The 19,979-nt window shown below is 38.6% G+C and overlaps 1 protein-coding gene across 1 annotated transcript in view; it reads left to right on the top strand.

The window, feature by feature from the left end:
• The window catches only part of THSD7A (thrombospondin type 1 domain containing 7A), a 473,410-nt gene that overhangs the window by 191,913 nt on the left and 261,518 nt on the right, over positions 1–19,979 (top strand). Inside the window, exon 2 of the mRNA XM_068973061.1 lies at positions 3,991–4,822. Coding sequence (XP_068829162.1) covers positions 3,991–4,822 — 832 coding nt within the window. The remainder of the gene's footprint in view (positions 1–3,990; positions 4,823–19,979) is intronic.

Raw genomic sequence — 19,979 nt, 5'->3', positions numbered from 1 at the left:
AGAGAGTCTCAGATTCTGATTCTCAAACTGGTTATTTAGAAAATCTCTAAGTGAGCATCAACAGGTTTCTAAATACATATTTGATAAGTTGAAAGTAATATTAAAACACTATCAGGTAGTCTGTGTTTAAAAATATAATAAATTCATTGACCTTCTTGGCTCATAAAGTTTTGACATCAGTACTGTGGAAGGACTGTTTCCATAAATGTATTTTAAGCCCCTTATGACTTATTACATATGCATATGAAGTTCATAAAGTAATGATATGGGTATGCCACAGATCAAATTCTTATTTTCATGCAACTGTGATTAGTTAGCATAATATTTTCAGACAATCTCTTCTCTATTTACAACTCCACTATTCCATTTGTAATGAAGTTATCGTCTTCCCAAGTTGTAAACATCTTCCTAGTTTAAAAAATTAAACATTTAAATAGAACCACATTCTTCATATCTCATTCTTTGTAGATTGATTTTGTAAGGAGTATTTAAGTCTCAAGCTCTAAAATCTAGGATAAATCATAAAAATAAAAGTCAGAACTGGAATCTGAAATCCAAGATGGTTTACTTATTCATTTAAGATGTGAACTTGGCAAGTGACTTCTCCTTGGCACTGTTTTCTTCATCCATAGAGTGAACCTGCTGGCCTAGTTTAGTGGTCTTTCACTTTTCAGACAGAAGTCTCTTCTCAAACAATATATATATATAGCTTCAACATGCATAAAAATGAATGATAATAGTGGAGCTTTTCTTAGGGAAGAAGCCATGAGGAAGGAGGACAGTGGGGTGGGGCTGAGTGACCCGAGTCCAACCCTGTATGCTGCCTGTCCCCTTCCCATATAACCTATTGAAGATGCTCTCAGTTCAGTTAGGTTCAGTTGCTCAGTCGTGTCCAACTCTTTCTGACCCCATGAATCACAGCATGCCAGGCCTCTCTGTCCATCACTAACTCCCAGAGTCCACCCAAACCCATATCCATTGAGTCGGTGATGCCATCCAACCATCTCATCCTCTGTCGTCCCCTTCTCCTCCTGCCCTCAATCTTTTCCAGCATCAGGGTCTTTTCAAATAAGTCAGCCCTCCGCATCAGGTGGCCAAAGTATTAGAGTTTAAGCTTCAACATCAGTCCCTCCAATGAACACCCAGGATAGATCTCCTTTCAGATGGACTGGTTGGATCTCTTTGCAGTCCAAGGGACTCTCAAGAGTCTTCTCCAACACCACAGTTCAAAAGCATCAATTCTTTGGCACTCAGCTTTCTTTATAGTCTAACTCTCACATCCATACATGACCACTGGAAAAACCATAGCCTTGACTAGACGGACTTTGGTGGCAAAGTAATGTCTCTGCTTCTTAATATGCTGTCCAGGTTGGTTATAACTTTCCTTCCAAGAAGCAAGTGTCTTTTAATTTCATGGCTGCAATCACCATCTGCAGTGATTTTGGAGTTCCCAAAAAATAAAGTCAGCCACTGTTTCCACTGTCTCCCCATCTATTTGCCAAGAAGTGATGGGACCGGATGCCATGATCTTAGTTTTCTGAATGTTGAGCTTTAAGCCAACTTTTTCAATCCCCTCTTTCACTTTCATCAAGAGGCTCTTTAGTTCTTCTCTTTCTGCCATAAGGGTGGTATCATCTGCATATCTGAGGTTATTGATATTTCTCCCGGCAATCTTGATTCCAGCTTGTGCCTCTTCCAGCCCAGTGTTTCTCATAATATACTCTGCACAGAAGTTAAATAAGCAGGGTGACAATATACATCCTTGACGTATTCCTTTTCCTGTTTGGAACCAGTCTGTTGTTCCATGTCCAGTTCTAACTGTTGCTTCCTGACCTGCATATAGGTTTCTCAAGAGGCAGGTCAGGTGGTCTGGTATTCCCATCTCTTTCAGAATTTTCCACAATTTATTGTGATCCACACAAGCTTTGGCATAGTCAATAAAGCAGAAATAGATGTTTTTCTGAAACTCTCTTGCTTTTTCCATGATCCAGCAGATATTGGCAATTTGACCTCTGGTTCCTCTGCCTTTTCTAAAACCAGCTTGAACATCTGGAAGTTCACAGTTCATGTATTGCTGAAGCCTGGCTTGGAGAATTTTGAGCATTACTTTACTACTGTGTGAGATGAGTGCAGTTGTGTGGTAGTTTGAGCATTCTTTGACATTGCCTTTCTTTGGGATTGGAATGAAAACTGACCTTTTCCAGTCCTGTGACCACTGCTGAGTTTTTCAAATTTCTGGCATACTGCAGCACTTTCACAGCATCATCTTTCAGGATTTGAAACAGCTCCACTGGAATGTCATCACCTCCACTAACTTTGTTCGTAGTGATGCTTCCTAAGGCCCACCTGACTTCACATTCCAGGATGTCTGGCTCTGGTTAGTGTGAGTGATCATACCTTTGTGATTATCTGGGTCATGAAGATCTCTTTTGTACAGTTCTTCTGTGTATTCTTGCCACCTCTTCTTAATATCTTCTGCTTCTGTTAGGTCCATACCATTTCTGTCCTTTATTGAGCCCATCTTTGCATGAAATATTCCCTTGGTATCTCTAATTTTCTTGAAGAGATCTCTAGTCTTTCCCATTCTGTTGTTTTCCTGTATTTATTTGCATTGATCACTGAGGAAGGCTTTCTTATCTCTCCTTCCTATTCTTTGGAACTCTGCATTCAAATGGGTATATCTTTCCTTTTCTCCTTTGCTTTAGCTTCTCTACTTTTCAGAGCTATTTGTAAGGCATCTTCAGACAGCCATTTTGCTTTTTTGCATTTCTTTTCCATGGGGATATTCTTGCTCCCTTTCTCCTGTACAATGTCATGAACCTCCGTCCATAGTTCATCAGGCATTCTGTCTATCAGATCTAGTCCCTTAAATCTATTTCTCACTTCCACTGTGTAGTCATAAGGAATTTGATTTAGGTCATACATGAATGGTCTAGTCTACATCAAATAGTTCCTCAGATGCCATGGATGGATTTTGAAAATAATGTGATTGTATGATTTTTACATTTCTTTAAAATTCCAAAATAATGTAATCTCAGTTACATAAATTGATATTTGTCTGTTAAAGCCCTGAGAATCCTGTCTTTAAAAAACAAATGATATATGCAAATATAAGTTGGTTTTAATCTACGATAAGAAGGATTTTAAGGTTAAGAGCCCACATTTCTTATTAAATCCTCTGACTTATATATTCCATAAAATTGCTCCATAATGTCACCACACAGTTCATATTTAAGAAATGAATACATTGATAAAATGCAAAGTAACCCTTTAAGATGCAGAAAATTACAAAAGTCTTTTAGTTAAATTTTTATTTTTTTGTCCATCTGTACATTTTACTGTGGAGATGAGAAAGAAAATTTTTTTTGGTAAACTTAAGGGCAGATTGTGCTATAAAATGAAGAAGATTCTTCACTCCCCAGCTTTGGTCACCAGAAAGAGAACACTTCTGTCAACACATGTGTACAACTAATAGATTCTTGAGGTCATAGGAGGTAGAGCAATGGAAAATGAGGGAGAAGAGAGCACACTGTACTAAATAGTTAATTGCTCAGGAAAAAAAAAAAAAAAAAGCCTGCAGGAGACAGAGTTCTTCACAAGATGTCATTTTCTTTGCCAGTTTGTGAAATGAATGTGATGGATGTAAAGCAAGGGGAACAGGTTTTCACTGTGACTCGTTTCTGGTGACCTTTATGAGCAAGGGTTCTCTTCTACCTCACATTAAGACAATTCATAAAATTAAGTTTTCCGTAATCCCAAAAGGACTCAAAGTTAACCTGTCCCAGCAGTTACCTTATGTAAATTCTGTGGCACAGTTCACCTTCCGCAAGAATAGAGTTTAGATCATTACTTTCCATCAGCCCTGTCAAGAGACCTGCTTTACCACACTTCAGGGAAGTTAACATTCTAGATCTTGAAGTGTCTTTCTGAAACATGAAATAATTTGTGGTTTTCTTCTAGCAGCGCTGTTAACTCTCGTATTATTTTTAGGACCGTGGGGCCGATGCATGGGAGACGGATGTGGCCCAGGAGGCATTCAGACCCGAGCTGTGTGGTGTGCACATGTGGAAGGATGGACAACGTTGCATACAAACTGCAAGCCGGCCGAGAGACCCAGTAACCAGCAGAATTGTTTCAAAGTCTGTGATTGGCACAAAGAGTTGTACGACTGGAGGCTGGGACCGTGGAATCAGTGTCAGCCGGTGATTTCAAAAAGCCTGGAGAAACCCCTGGAGTGCGTTAAGGGAGAGGAAGGCATTCAGGTGCGGGAGATAACGTGCATCGAAAAAGAGAAAGATGTCCCTGCGGAGGATATCATCTGTGAGTACTTCGAGCCCAAGCCGCTCCTGGAGCAGGCCTGCCTCATCCCCTGCCGGCAGGACTGCATCGTGTCCGAGTTTTCCGCCTGGTCTGAATGCTCCAAGACGTGCGGCAGCGGGCTCCAGCACCGGACGCGTCACGTGGTGGCGCCCCCCCAGTTCGGTGGCTCGGGGTGCCCGAACCTGACGGAGTTTCAGGTGTGCCAGTCCGGCCCATGCGAGGCCGAGGAGCGCATGTACAGCTTGCAGGTGGGGCCCTGGAGCACGTGCTCGATGCCCCACTCGAGACAAGTGAGACAGGCCAGGAGACGGGGGAAGAGTAAAGAGCGGGACAAGGACCGAGGGAAAAGGGTAAAGGATCCAGAGGCCCGTGAACTGATCAAGAAGAAGAGAAACAGAAACAGGCAGAACCGCCAAGAGAACAAATACTGGGACATCCAGATTGGATACCAGACCAGAGAGGTTATGTGCGTGAACAAGACGGGGAAAGCTGCTGATTTGAGGTAAGGTATCTCTCTGTCAAGACCACGTGTTAGAGAGTATTTAAGACCTGTGGTTGGAAGTCCTGAAATTCCTATATGTGTCCATCCAGGGTGAGCCACCCCCAAAGGGGGCATTTTTCATTTTAAAGCACTTAAATGTTTGTGGGTTTCCTGAAGTTATTTTTGTTTTGTTCATACTTAGGCACTCTACCACTAGAGTTCATTTAAATTTTCCTGTCAAAATCTAAAGCTTAAGAGATTCTCTATGAGATGATACTGCTGCTTTAAGTCAGCAATGCTGTTTTCCACCTATAAGACGGGGGAAAAAAAAAGACTTACATAAAGGGCTGGAATTTAGGAATGTTCAATTCAGGTACTTATTTTAGTGAGACTAAGGCACACTTGCAATTTCTAAGTTCATAGCATTTTCAGAGTTACCCTATAAACAAAATCTAAACCACCACCCAGGGAGCTATTTGTAAGAATAATTCCTTTCACATTTTATAAAATGGAATAACTTTCCCCAGAGAAGAAAAGGGGGAACCAGCAGAAAATAAGGTAAGTAGAAGTTATTTAATCATGAGTAGGTTAGTTTAGAAAACATGTAATTAATTGGCTGCATTGTCTAGACAGAAATTATTTGTCAAATTATCTCTGGGTAAACAATGAAATACTTTCTCATGTGTGATTTATTTCTTGTGAAAATATTCATTGAGGATTATCTGAAGGATATGAGGTTCTCTGGATATTCTAAATTTTGCTCTTGGATAAGCCAGACCATCTGGGAGTGGCTTATCTGAATTATTTGCATAATTGCTTCTTCTGAAATATTTACGAAGCTATGATTTGGAGTGAACTGAGAGAAATTATGGTAACATCACTCAGAATTTTATATCATATTTATTGTAGAAATGACATTGAAAGTGTCATCTCCTCCATCACACAGTCTGTTCTCTTGATTAAAAACACAGAAGATAAATTTCACAGAAGTCTCAATCCATGTGCTTCTGGTGAGCATCTGGATCATTTTCCTTATGGCCCCTGGAAATCTTGTAATAGATCACGTTTTCCTGTTTACTTTGGCTCTTGAGAATATAAATAGAACTGTGTGCATGCCTATTATTTACTAACCACTGCCCCCGCCCCCGCCACTGGCTTCTTTGTCTTCTCATCCTGATTATTTTCCTTCATTCATTCCTGTCTAATGATTTTACTGTCTATGGATTTTGAAAGCTGACTGAAAGCCTTTCTGAAGCAGGATACAATTGCAATAAGTGAGAAAACAGACAACTGATATATCTGCCTAAGACAATTTCTTTCATCATAGTGTTGCTCTGGTTGCTATTTTTAGCATATCGGTACTCCCTTTTTTTACTTTCACAGCACAGTTGTATTTTCTTTCAGCCATATAGTAATTTGCTCTTTCTGTCTATTCAGAAGTTGTTTGTCCAACTATTTTTCTGGTCTTGCTAAAGTATACTTCTCCTGCCTTCATAACTCAGGTTCCCTATACCCCCGTGTGTGTGTGTGTGTGTGTGTGTGTGTGTGTGTGTGTGTGTGTGTGTTCACCTCTGATGCTGTGTCATGTACATTTTCAGTTCAATCTCTGTTTTTTGTTTTCTGACTGACCTTTTCCTGGTGATTTCCTGATCTCTTTTCCTAAAGTATTAGTTATATTAGTTATTTGGCTCCCACCATTTAATTGAATGAGCCTCCAAGGCAACTTGAGTTTTCTCCTGCTGTCACTGGGCTAATATACTGTAGACATTTGATTTCATGTTGACTACTGAATTAAAAGTATAATTAGAATAGTAGCTACCACTGCATGGAACCTGATATTCTCAACCAGTTATCTGGAAGTAAATAGATTTAAAAATCTGTAGATCTGTCAGGTTCTTATTTCATTAGACATATCATATCTATTCCAATAAAATGACAGCTGCATGTATGCTACAACTTACTTAGTTTATACTAGGGTATAAATTAAACTTTATGTTAAAACAAATTGCTTCATAATATTTCTCTTTTGAAGACTATACAGATTATATGAATATCTCTGGTTAAGAGAGTTAGTTTTAGTAAAGAACAGACAACAATTAGAAATTTTGCCTCCATTTCTCTCAAGTATTACACAATACCAGTGAAGCTAATAAAGTGTAAAGAGTAGATGGATAACTCCAACAAAGAACAAGGCCACAGGTGCAAGACTTGATGATTAAAGTGATTTATTTTATATCAAATTCAGAAAGTTTTATTATGTAAGAGAATAAAAAGTTATTTAGTAAAGCTAAAAAGACCTATTATAAAACCTAAATAAACTTAGCTAAGTAAATCTAAGAATCTTGGGTAAGCAGTTGATAATGCAAATAAAAATTTTAGTAGAATTGCTGCTAGAAATTCAAAGCTAAAGAAGATAGATTTGCTTTCTGCTTCAAACAGATTAAAATTAATAAGGATGAAAAAAGGAATGAAAGTACATCTTTTATGACAATAGGAAATAATCACAGTCCCTAACGATAATTGATAGAGAAGATTTGGCCAGTGCAGAGAAATTAGATCTAATTGAGAGAGGACTTTCCAGGCCCCTATAATGAAAAGGACATCTTTTTTGGGTATTAGTTTTAAAACGTCTTGTAGATCTTCATAGAACCGTTCAACTTCAGCTTCTTCAGTGTTATTAGTTGTGGCGTAGGCTTGGATTACCATGATATTGCAAAAGTAGGAAGTCAAGAAACACCTGGAGTAACAGGCAAATTTAGCCTTGGAGTATGGAATGAAGCAGGGCAAGAGAATGCACTGGTCATAGCAAACATCCTCTTCCAACAACACAAGAGAAGACTCTACACATGGACATCACCAGATGGTCAACACCGAAATCAGATTGATTATATTCTTTACAACCAAAGATGGAGAAGCTCTATACAGTCAGATAAACAAGACCGGGAGCTGACTGTGGCTGAGATCATGAACACCTTATTGCCAAATTCAGACCTAAATTGAAGAAAGTAGGGAAAACCACTAGACCATTCAGGTATGACCTCAATCAAATCCCTTGTGATTTTACACTGGAAGTGAGAAATAGATTTAAGGGACTAGATCTGATAGACAGAGTGCCTGATGAAGTTTGTATGGAAGTTCATGACATTGTACAGGAGACAGGGAGCAAGAATATCCCCATGGAAAAGAAATGCAAAAAAGCAAAATGGCTGTCTGAGGAGGCATTACAGATAGCTGTGAAAAGTAGAGAAGCGAAAGCAAAGGAGAAAAGGAAAGATATACCCATTTGAATGCGGAGTTCCAAAGAATAGGAAGGAGAGATAAGAAAGCCATCTTCAGCGATCAATGCAAAGAAATAGAGGAAAACAATAGAATGGGAAAGACTAGAGATCTCTTCAAGAAACTTAGGGATACCAAGGGAACATTTCATGCAAAGATGGGCTTGATAAAGGACAGAAATGGTATGGACCTAACAGAAGCAGAAGATACTAACAAGAGGTGGCAAGAATACACAGAACAACTGTCCAGAAAAGATCTTCATGACCCAGATAATCATAATGGTGTGATCACTCACCGAGAGCCAGATACCCTGGAATGTGAAGTCAGGTGGGCCTCAGAAAGCATCACTACGAGCAAAGCTAGTGGAGGTGATGGCATTCCAGTGGAGCTATTTCAAATCCTGAAAGATGATGCTGTGAAAGTGCTGCACTCAATATTCCAGCAAATTTGGAAAACTCAGCAGTGGCCACAGGACTGGAAAAGGTCAGTTTTTATTCCAATCCCAAAGAAAGGCAGTTCCAAAGAATGCTCAAACTACCACACAGTTGCACTCATCTCACACACTAGTAAAGTAATGCTCAAAATTCTCCAAGCCAGGCTTCAGCAATACATGAACTGTGAACTTCCAGATGTTCAAGCTGGTTTTCAAAAAGGCAGAGGAACCAGAAATCAAATTGCCAACATCTGCTGGATCATGGAAAAAGCAAGACAGTTCCAGAAAAAACATCTATTTCTGCTTTATTGACTATGCCAAAGCCTTTGACTGTGTGGATCACAATAAACTGTGGAAGATTCTGAGAGAGATGGGAATACCAGACCACCTGACCTGCCTCTTGAGAAATCTGTATGCAGGTCAGGAAGCAACAGTTAAAACTGGACATGGAACAACAGACTGGTTCCAAATAGGAAAAGGAGTACTTCAAGGCTGTATATTGTCACCCTGTTCATTTAACTTCTATGCAGAGTACATCATGAGAAATGCTGGGCTGGAAGAAGCAGAAGCTGGAATCAAGATTGCTGAGAGAAATATCGATAACCTCAGATATGCAGATGACACCACCCTTATGGCAGAAAGTGAAGAGGAACTAAAGCCTCTTGATGAAAGTGAAAGAGGAGAGTGAAAAAGCTGGCTTAAAGCTCAACATTCAAAAAACTAAGATCATGGCATCTGGTCCCATCACTTCATGGGAAATAGATGGGGAAACTGTGGAAACAATGTCAGACTTTAATTTTGGGGGCTCCAAAATCACTGCAGATGGTGATTGCAGCCATGAAATTAAAAGACGTTTACTCCTTGGAAGGAAAGTTATGACCAACCTAGACAGCATATTGAAAAGCAGAGACATTACTTTGCCACCAAAGTCCATCTAGTCAAGACTATGGCTTTTCCAGTAGTCATGTATGGATGTGAGAGTTGGACTGTGAAGAAAGCTGAGTGCCAAAGAACTGATGCTTTTGAACTGTTCTGTTGGAGAAGACTCTTGAGAGTCCCTTGGACTTCAAGGAGATCAAATCAGTCCATCCTAAAGGAGATCAATCCTGGGTGTTCGTTGGAAGGACTGATGCTGCAGCTGAAACTCCGGTACTTTGGCCACCTCATGTGAAGAGTTGACTCACTGGAAAAGATCCTGATCCTCGGAGGGATTGGGGACAGGAGGAGAAGGGGACGACAGAGGATGAGATGGCTGGATGGGATCACCAACTCGATGGACATGAGTTTGGGTGGACTCCAGGAGTTGGTGATGGACAGAGAGGCCTGGTGTGCTGTGATTCATGGGGTTGCAAAGAGTCAGACACCACTGTGCAACTGAACTGAACTGAACTGAACTGGGAGAGGACAATAAGAGGGACGTCATGTTTTTTACATCTTGCATATGCACTTGAAATCTCCAAGAGTAGCTTGAAATTTCTGAGGTGCCAAGTCAATGGCACATCTTACAATGGCATGAACTGTGTTGGTGAAAGGGCTGCTGGGGCATCCTTGGGTTCTCCTTGAAAACAGAATGACATAATAGAAGGACTGGAGGAAACTCAGTATGCTATTAGTTTGATGGACTAGGGGATTAAAATTTTGATGACCAGTAGGCAATGGCACGCCACTCCAGTACTCTTGCCTGGAAAATCCCATGGACGGAGGAGCCTGGTAGGCTTCAGTCCATGGGGTCGCGAAGAGTCGCACACGACTGAGCAACTTCACTTTCCCTTTTCACTTTCAGGCATTGGAGAAGGAAATGGTGACCCACCCCAGTGTTCTTGCCTACAGAATCCCAGGGATGGCAGAGCCTGGTGGTCTGCCATCTATGGGGTCGCACAGAGTCAGACATGACTGAAGCAACTTAGCAGCAGCTGCAGAAGAGAGTTATAAAGCATTACACACACTATGACGTAAGGGGCTTCCTTGTGAACCTGTGATTTCCAGCCAGGCTTGAATAGAGTCTTAACCTAGGTAAAGAATTGTTGGGAAAGTATTGACAAACAGCTCTTCAAGAAACCAAACATATTAAAGGAAATACGGTCTTCTGAATCAAAACCAGAGTTTAGTGATCAAAGAAGAGTCAAGAAAATAGAATTTTAAAACTGATTTGTCAGAGCTCAGAAAAGAATTCTAAAACAAGAAAGTCAAGTTTATATTGCATACATCAGTAAGTAGAAGATATTCCATGGTACAAGGTGTCAGTGAGATGGAAAACAGTTTTAAGACCATCAAGTAAGCTGCAATTAAAGAAAAAAAATGATGGATCTGGAAACAAAAGAGATCCCTATATGAAATACTGATATTCCTCAAGATAAAACCAGAAAAAAAAAAAAAGATCAGAGAAAAGGGAAGCAAAAGAAGATAAAACCCCCAAAATATAATCGAAGACTTTCCTGAGCTTGAAAGGCTTTAATCCACAGATTGAAATTGCAAAGGGTCAATATTCTGCTAGAGGAGACTGAAATAATGTTCTTGTGGAAGAAGTAATACAGAACTATTTTATGAAGAGAGAGACAATGAGAAACTAAACCAAAGAGAATAAAACCCAATTCTGAAAGACTAGAAGCATTTCCTTTGTAGTGAAAAATAAGATAAGGCAGCACATTATCTCCACTGCTACCATTGATCTGTTGGTACTAGTCAATGTAGTTGAAAAGAGCAAGAAGTGAAAACTGGAAAGCAGGTGGGGAAATATTAAGATTTTTTTCTAGATGTTTTAGAAAACTCAAAATATTCAACTGAAAAAACAGTATAAACAAAAAAATACCTCAATAGGATGGATGGACACAAAGATAATATCCCCAAATCAATATCTCTCACAGATGCAAACTGCAATTAGCTAAATATGATAGAAACGAAGTACTAAAATATCCCATTTACAATAGTAAGTTCAGTTTTGTAAATAAACCTACTTATAAAATTTCTGCACAGAGTACCAGACTTGGAAATGTACCAAAGTAGATGTGCGCCTGTCCAGAACATCTAGTAAATATATCAGCTATTCCTACAGTGTTTCTGTAAAACAAACAAGAGAAAAGTAAGTAGAAGCCAGGAAAATTCTGGAAAATCAAAGTAGAGAACAAAGACTAATGTCACAAGATAATTAAATGCATTTTATTCATTGAATAATAATAACAATTTTATGTTAGTGCATGAACAGTCAGATCAGAAAACAGTCTAGAAAAAAAGATCCTCAAAACCCTACAACATGGTGCCTGTGGTGAAGGAGCATTTCCAAGCTGGGGGAAAAGATACAATGTAATGTTTTGTTTCCTTTGTGGGCAATTGCTGCCCCATGTAAAGAAGAAGTGGAACAGGGCAGAAAAATCCTATCCCCTTTTCAGTTGTGTACCAAACAAAGTCCAAATTCATTTAATACTTAAAAATGTTGTCTTTTTAAATACTTGAAGAAAGGATGGAATTTTAAAATCTTAAAATAAGGAAGGATGCCTTAGGCCACAGAATCCAGAGGGCGTACAGGAAAAGATTGATCTATTCTTTTTATTGGAATAAAGAAAACTTTGCTTAGGAAAAATTGTTATCAATTAATATCCAAATAGATAAACCAAAAAAAAATATTTGTGATATGTAAAACTGACACAGAACTAGTTTTCTTAATGCTAAAGAACTCCTACAAATCATTAGGGGAAAAGTCCAAAATCGAATGTGGAAATCGACAAAAGTTCAAGAGAACAAAAAGACAAACCACACTGAGGACAACATCTGCAAGACACATTTGATAAAAGGCTGCTATCCAAAATATATGAAGAACTCTTAACACTCAGCAGTAAGAAAACAAATTACTGGATTAAAAATGCACTGGAAACCTTTAAGAAACACCTCACCAAAGAACACATACAAATGGCAGATAAGCGTATGAAAGATGCCGTATGTCATATGTCATCCAGGAGATGCAAGTGAAAGCAGTAATGTGATACCACCACAGACGGATTAGAATGGCCAAAGCCCAACACACGGACACAACCAAAAGCCGGTGAAGATGTGGGGCAACAGGAACTTTCCTACATTGCTGGCAGGAATACAGAGTGGCACAGCCATGTTGGAAGACAGATTGGCAGTTTCTTACAAAACTAAGTCTACTCTTACCAAATGATTATGCTTGTTGGTATTTACCCAAAGGAACTGAAAACATATGTCTACACAGAAATCTACACATGGATGTGTATAACAGCTTTATTCATAATTAGCAAAATCTGCAGGCATCCAAGATGTCCTTCAGTAGGTGAATGGGTAAAGAAACTGTGTTACAGTCAGACGACAGAGTATTTTTCAGTGCTTAAAAAGAAATACACTATCAAGCCTTGAAAACACATGGAGGAAACTTAAATGCATATATTGCTTTGTGAAAGAAGCCAATCTGAAGAGGCTGCATAGTGTATGCTTCCAACCATGTGGCATCCTGGAAATAGCAAAACTACGGAGACAATAAAGAGATCAGTGTTGCAGGGGTTAGATGGAAGGGTAGGGTGTATAGGCAGGTCACAGAGAATTTTTAGGGCAACAAAACTACTCACTGGTATCATGTAATCCTGTGATGACTGACAAATGTCCAAACCCATCGAATGTACAACACCAAGAGTGAGCCATAATATAAACTACAGGTTGTGGGTGATAATGATGTGTCAAGTAGGTTCATCAGTACCACTGTGATGGGGGATGATGATAATGGGTGAGGGTATGCATGTATCGAGGGAGAGGGTATATGGCAACTCTTTGTGTTTTTCACTCAATTTTACTGTGAACTTAAAACTGCTCTTAAAATCATGTCTATTAAATTCAGCAAAGGACAGGATCAGGTCAGAGAAAATATGCTAATCCTCAATCATAATTAAGAAGCATAAAACATTGTTCCATCTCATTTTCACCTGTCAGATTAGCAAATAAAAATGTTTGGTAGTGTATCAGGAATTATAGCCTCCAGGTTTGGTGATTCATTAAAAGGACTCACAGGAATCAGCATATAACTGCATTCGTGGGTAAGATTTATTACAGTGAAAGGATACAGAGCAAAATTAGCCAAGGAAAATGTGCATGCAGAGAAGGTGAGAGGAAACCAGAGGCAAGCTTCCAGGGTCCACTCTCTGAGGAGTTTCAGCCTGTGCCCCTCCAGCACAGAACTGCAACAACACGGGCAAGGTGGTGTCCCCTGGGGAAGCTCACTAGAGACTCAGGGCCCCCAAGTTTTAATTGGAGTTGATCACATAGGCACTCTCTACCTAGCATGTACAAAACTTGCAAACTCCCAGAGGGAAAACAGTGTTCTCCATAAATCAAATTGTAGACAAACAAATTAGTCACTGAGAGCCACTTTATAATTTAGAGCAGTTTTATCATTTAGAGAAAATTTGATATCAGTGTAGGGAACTGCTTACAAGTTAAGTTACCAGATGCCAGCTAATGGCCAGTCCTGCAAATAAGGCCTTTGTTTGGATAGAAGCCTGAGACTTGCTGTTGTATCACCAGTAGTATTTAATTAGGGAAAGAAACCCTCTTATACACTGTTGGTGGGGGGAAAAATTGGTAAAAAGTATCTGAAAATAATTTATAAAATGTGTCAAAATTTAAAATACATGTTCCCTTTGGCAGTGATTTTATTTCTAGAATTTTTTTAAAAATGTGTCTGTGTGTAAATATATGTATAGCTCATTATACCATGATTTGTTACAGAAAAACAATCTAAAACCCACCAGTAAAGGGCTACTTAAATCATGGTGCTTCCACATATAGAGGGTTTCCAAGGTGGCATCTGTGGTAAAGAACCCGCTTGCAAATGTAAGAGACACAGGAGATACGGGTTTGATCTGCTGGGTTGGAAAGGTCCCTTGGAGGAGGACACCACAATCTAATCCAGTCCTCTTGCCTGGAGAATCCCATGGACAGAGGAGCCTGGTGGGCTATACCCCGTAGGGTCTCAAAGAGTCAAACATGGCTGAAGCAACTTAGCAGGAATGCCTCATACGGAATGCCATTGCAGTTATTACCAAGTGAGGTTATGTATCTCAATGCAGACTGCTATAACAAAGTATCATAGACTAGGTGCCTTATGAATAACAGAAAAGATTTTTTTCTCATAGTTCTGGAGGCTGAGAAGTCCAGGATCAAAGCATCAGCAAATCTGGTGTATGATGAGTCCTCTTCCTGTGTGCAGTTTCCTGACTTCTCACTGTATCTTCTCATGGCAGAATCGGGGAGAGAGCTCTCTCTAGGGTTCCTTTATGAGGGCACTAATGCCATTCATGAGAGCTCCATCTTCATGATTATCTCCCAAGGTGCCAACTCATACAATCACATGGAGGGTTAAGGTTTTCATCATATGAATTTTAGGGGGATACAAGCATTCGGTCCATTGCAGTATGTGACTTCTCTTTAAACTTAAATAAGAGAGTAAGGGGTTAGGGTTTTAATTTCCTGCCTTGAAATTAGCCAGAAACACCAATAAAAGAAATAATCACTTTTATTTATAGTATAAAATAAAAGGACGTTGAAAAAGTATCCGCATGAAAATTCAAGATGTAAAAGAAGGAGGAATCTAGGATTTAGAGGTGGGAAGGGGATTCCTTCAGTTAGAACCCCATCCAGGAAGATCCACTCAAGAATCTTTTCCTTTGGAGTATCTCAGTCCTGCTAGGTGGGCATGGCCCGTCCACAGAGGAGAGGGGGAACGTCCTTTAGGAGCCAATTCCACATCCATGTACCACAGGCGAAGTGTAACCCTAACCCCTCATCTCCTGGCTGAGTTAAGTTGTCAAAAGTTAAGTGAAGAAGAAGGGGGTATAGGAGGCAGACATTTCTAGATTGTTGCAAGCATAGTTTTAAAGCTCTTAAGATTTAAGCCTTGGCTGTAGGTCACGCTCACCTCTGGAAATCTTTTAGCTGTCCCAGTTCACCAGTTCCTGGGTCTGCATTTCAAAGGCATATATTTTGGGAAGAACTATGAAACCTTCTATGTGTAATACAAAGCATTTAGTCAAAGTGGGACCTACTTTTGAAAATATCTTCCATCTGAACATGGCTTGTTTCATTGTGTTGTCCAACAAAGGCGATTGGTTGCAAGTACAAATCCAATAGAAGCAATGCTAAGAAGTGTGGGAAATTCAGCCCAGTAAATTCCTGAGGAAATAAGATTTAGGGTTTAAAACAAATTTCTGTTGGCTAAGCCAAGAAAAAGTAGATTTATCAAGCTTCTAGATAACTCCATATATCAGACATTTTAGGCACAAATATAGAGGATTAAAAAAAAAAACTCAATCCATAAATATAGTCAACTCATCTCTGACAAAGCAGCAGCAGCAAAAGCAATACACTGGAGTAAGGATAGTCTCTTCAACAAATGGTGCTGCAACAACTGAATATCCAAGTGAAAAAAAAAATTCTAGACATAGACTTTACACCCTTCACAAAAATTAACTCAGCCTCCAACAAACAAGATTCCCTTTCATAGCAAATTTGTTTACATTCAGACAATGGAACATTATTCAGGGCTAAAAAGAAATGAGCTATCAAGTCATGAAAATACATGGAAGAAACTTAAATGCATATTACTAACTGAAGGAAGCCCATCTGAAAAGGCTACATACTATGTGATTCTAATTGCATATGTCATATTCTGGAAAAGGCAAAACTGTGGAGACAAGGAAAAGATCAGTGTTGCCAGGAGTTAGATGGAAGAAAGAGATGAAAAGCGAAGGCTTTTAGGGCAGTGAAAATACTGTGCATAATATTATAGTGATGAAGAGATGCCATTATGCTTTCATTCAGACCCATAGAATGTACACCACCATGAGTGAACCGTAATGTAAACTATGGACTTTGAGTGATAATGATGTGTCAAAGTAGGTTCATCCTTGGTTAAAAAAATAATGTACCTTTCTAGTGAGTGATTTGATAATGGGAGAGGCCTTGCATGTGTGGGGGCAGGGAGTACATTAGAAATTTCTGTGACTTCCTCTCAATTTGTGGTAAATTTAAAACTGCTCTAAAATAAGTAATCTTTTTTAAAAAGAAAAACTGCCTAATACATGAAGAAGAAAATAGTAACTCCCAGAAATACTGACACATTGGAGTATTTTTCTCTGAGTTTGTTACCAATTTTCTTTTTTTTAGTCTCTGTATAAATGCATCTTAGCATTTCAGTAGTGATGAATCATGCTCAAATGACTGATTTTTTTTCTAAACTCATGCTTTTTTTTACATACCCTCTCAACTTCAAAATTAAATCTTATTGAGCAGGAAATTGTATTTCTTCTCAACACAGTCTCTTTCTGCGTTGTTTCCTGTTTTACGTTAGAATATTTGTTAACTACTCCATCCTTCTCTTTTAGGCTTGCTGTCTAGAATGGTCATATAAAAGCTACTGGCTTTACAACAGTCTGAACATTGCAAAATTTAAGTAATGGATAATTAAGAGAAATACATACTTAATAAGAATAGGGAAAACTATGCCCTCATGGCTACACACCATTGCACAAGTCATTTAAACTTTGTGGGACTTAAATTTTTTCCCCCATAAACCATATGTGTGGACATTGTTAGGCAGTGATGAGTGAAAGAAGGAGGGATATTAAAAATTCTCCAATAGCCTTCCAAGTTTTGTGATGGCAATGAACCTTGAACCAAAATCATGCCTAAATTGTGGGTGTAAAACCGTATATATTTTTCTTAGCAGAAAGTTAATTTTCAACATGTTCCACAAATCACTTGATCGTGAAACATGGAAATGAGTATCTATGCAGGGCTTGTGGAATAAGACAGCTGTCCTGGTCTTGAAAGTATCTGCGTGGCTTTTACTTGGTTGGTGTGCTATATGGTTCCTGAGGCCTGTTCCCAAGCTGTGAATCAGTGAAACTGAAAATCTTATCCTAAGCTTACCAAAAAGGAGGTAGTAAATTGCCCACTTTTAAAAAGTAATACTGACTATTTTTAGGTTACTCAGAATCCATTTATAAAATTACTACTTTTCATGCATAAATATCAGGCTTTTAGATTAAAAAACTTTCTGTAATATCCCATGTTGATTTGCCTGCCAGATACTCACCAGTATTTCTCTCCATCTTGCCTCAGCTGCATTCTGGCCACATCTTACTAAAGAAATAGTTGATGTGTCCACATTCTTTTGTAGATAATATATGGCTAACCAGAAAACCTTGACTTTTCTCAAGCCGACCGGGTATAGATTATATTTACTCTCAGAGAGTCACTCTTAACCCTTGCAGATCCCACTTAGGTGCCTGGAGATTCATCTCTGAGCAGCATATTAATAAGACTTCCCAGTTTTCTTCTTCCTGGTTGAACTCGACCCACAGGAGTAAGTGAGGTCTATCAGAAAGTGGGAAGAGAGGACGATTGGGGTATTCATTCTGCCTTCTTGGGTCAGCAGTGGCTGAGTTTTTCTAAAAAAATACTTCAGCCTTTGCCTTGCAGCCCTTTCCTACAGCTCTCCATCTGTCTCAGTGCTGCTAAAATCCTTTTCTTGGTCTCTTGATAAACCTTGGGATGATAAATTTCTTCGTTGTTTAAGCCCCAGGGTGCTTCACCATGCCTTGACAATATACCACTGCCATGCTGTTGTTAATAATCCTTGTATTGAACTCTTATTAACTCCTTTAAGTCTGCAGTTTGCTTTCTTGCTACACCTGAATACACTGAAATATAGTATCAGAGCCAGAGAACTACTTCTGTGTCTTTGCTGATTTACTTGTTAATTAACTTAGTCTTTATTTACTCCCATTCAACTAAGTGCCTGGCCAATAATCAGCCTCCAATACATGTTTGTCAAATATTAAAATTTAAGTAAGTATTCAGTCTTAGAACATGAGCCTTTTAGTGAATAGTAGGGAGTCAAGTAAGGCCAATAGGAAAATGGAAACTTCTGCAGATTGTTGAAGAAAATAACCAAAATATTCAACTAAGAGAATATAGAATATATGTAATGTAGATTATAGATATTAGGCCATTCAGGTGACATCCTTTAGGATATATTTCAATATCATTGTGACTGTTTAACAGCAAAGAATTACTGTTGCATAGTTAGATAAAATATATTTCTTTAAAAGTTTTAAGATGGACCATTCTTAATACTGTAAATGTATTCCTATAGGTTATAGGCATTAGTATATTTAGCTTAATCTTTAGTCCACTTATTAGCATCTTTACTTATACTATAAGCATATTACTTCTGTTTACATCTTGAAGCCACTAAGCTATTTAAACTTATTCTTACTTATCAATTAGTTGGTGTTGATAACAGCAAACTAAAAGGCTGATATAGTCAATATCTGCATATATCAGATTCAAAAATAGCAATGTGGCCCTTAGGGTCACTTCTCATATCCTAAGGTACCACTGTCTCATCATGCCTGGGTATCTTCACCTCTTGTACACCTATCTTTGTTACCTCCCAGGAGTGTTTTTTGATTTAAATGATGATCCTATCATGGGAAAAAAAAATTTTTTTTTAAGGCATCTCTTAGGTAGCTTTTGAAATATTTTTAACTTAAAGGAAAGCATTTAAGGCCAGGGGCTAACCTTAAGCCACATTGTAGACATCACTGCCTCATGCTCCTTCATATAAACTTTACATAAAGTTCATTCCAAATGCCTTTCCTCAGAGCTTTGTTAATATCTCTCATTTGATTGTTCTAAGTTTAGCTTTCTCCCTTGAGCTGGTGTGAGAGCTTGTTTCCTTGTGAAACTTCCTGGAGCGGGCACTTCCTAAGCAGCATGGCCACGGATTGGCAGTGACCTTGTGTCTCCTTGGCAGCAATTTTGATTTCAACCATTGTTCTCTTTTATTTGCTGGAATTCTACCAGCTTTATATGGGTAGTACTGAATCTCTCTCTGACTGGAATATAACAAGAATTTCAATGGGAGGAAATAACTTTCAAAGGAAAAAAAATCCATGTGGGATAAAGATTTTAGCAAACCATTAATGCCATTATTTGAATAACCTAATTAAGAATATGCTCACTCTTAGAATCTACTAACACATTGTGTTAGTAACTTCATGTTTATATCTTATTTCCTCCTTAAAATTGTTGCTTACATACTGGGCATTATTTTAGGTCTCTTATCACACTTTCACCTTGCTATGTTCTTTATTGTTCTAATTTTATATTATTTTATTACAGTGCAGCTATCCAATTTTACCCCAAAGATTTTTTGACAACTGTTTTTTTCTCTATGTAGTATAAGTATCTGGTTATTGATATTACATTTTGAAAGAATGTCATCATGGAAAATTTGTTTGGGTACTATTTACCAGGATAGCGATTGAATTGTAAATGAACAAAATCACTGCACTGTGCTTAATACAAATAGCCATTGTAGTCTGAAGATCTTGAAATGTTGGTACAATTATATTCAGTGTAAAGAGCTGGAACAAAGAAACATGTTTTTGATTTTAAAAA

This window comes from Capricornis sumatraensis, chromosome 5, assembly GCF_032405125.1.
Source record: "Capricornis sumatraensis isolate serow.1 chromosome 5, serow.2, whole genome shotgun sequence".
In the NCBI taxonomy this organism is placed as follows: Eukaryota; Metazoa; Chordata; class Mammalia; order Artiodactyla; family Bovidae; genus Capricornis; species Capricornis sumatraensis.
This window is presented reverse-complemented; position numbering and strand designations above follow the sequence as displayed.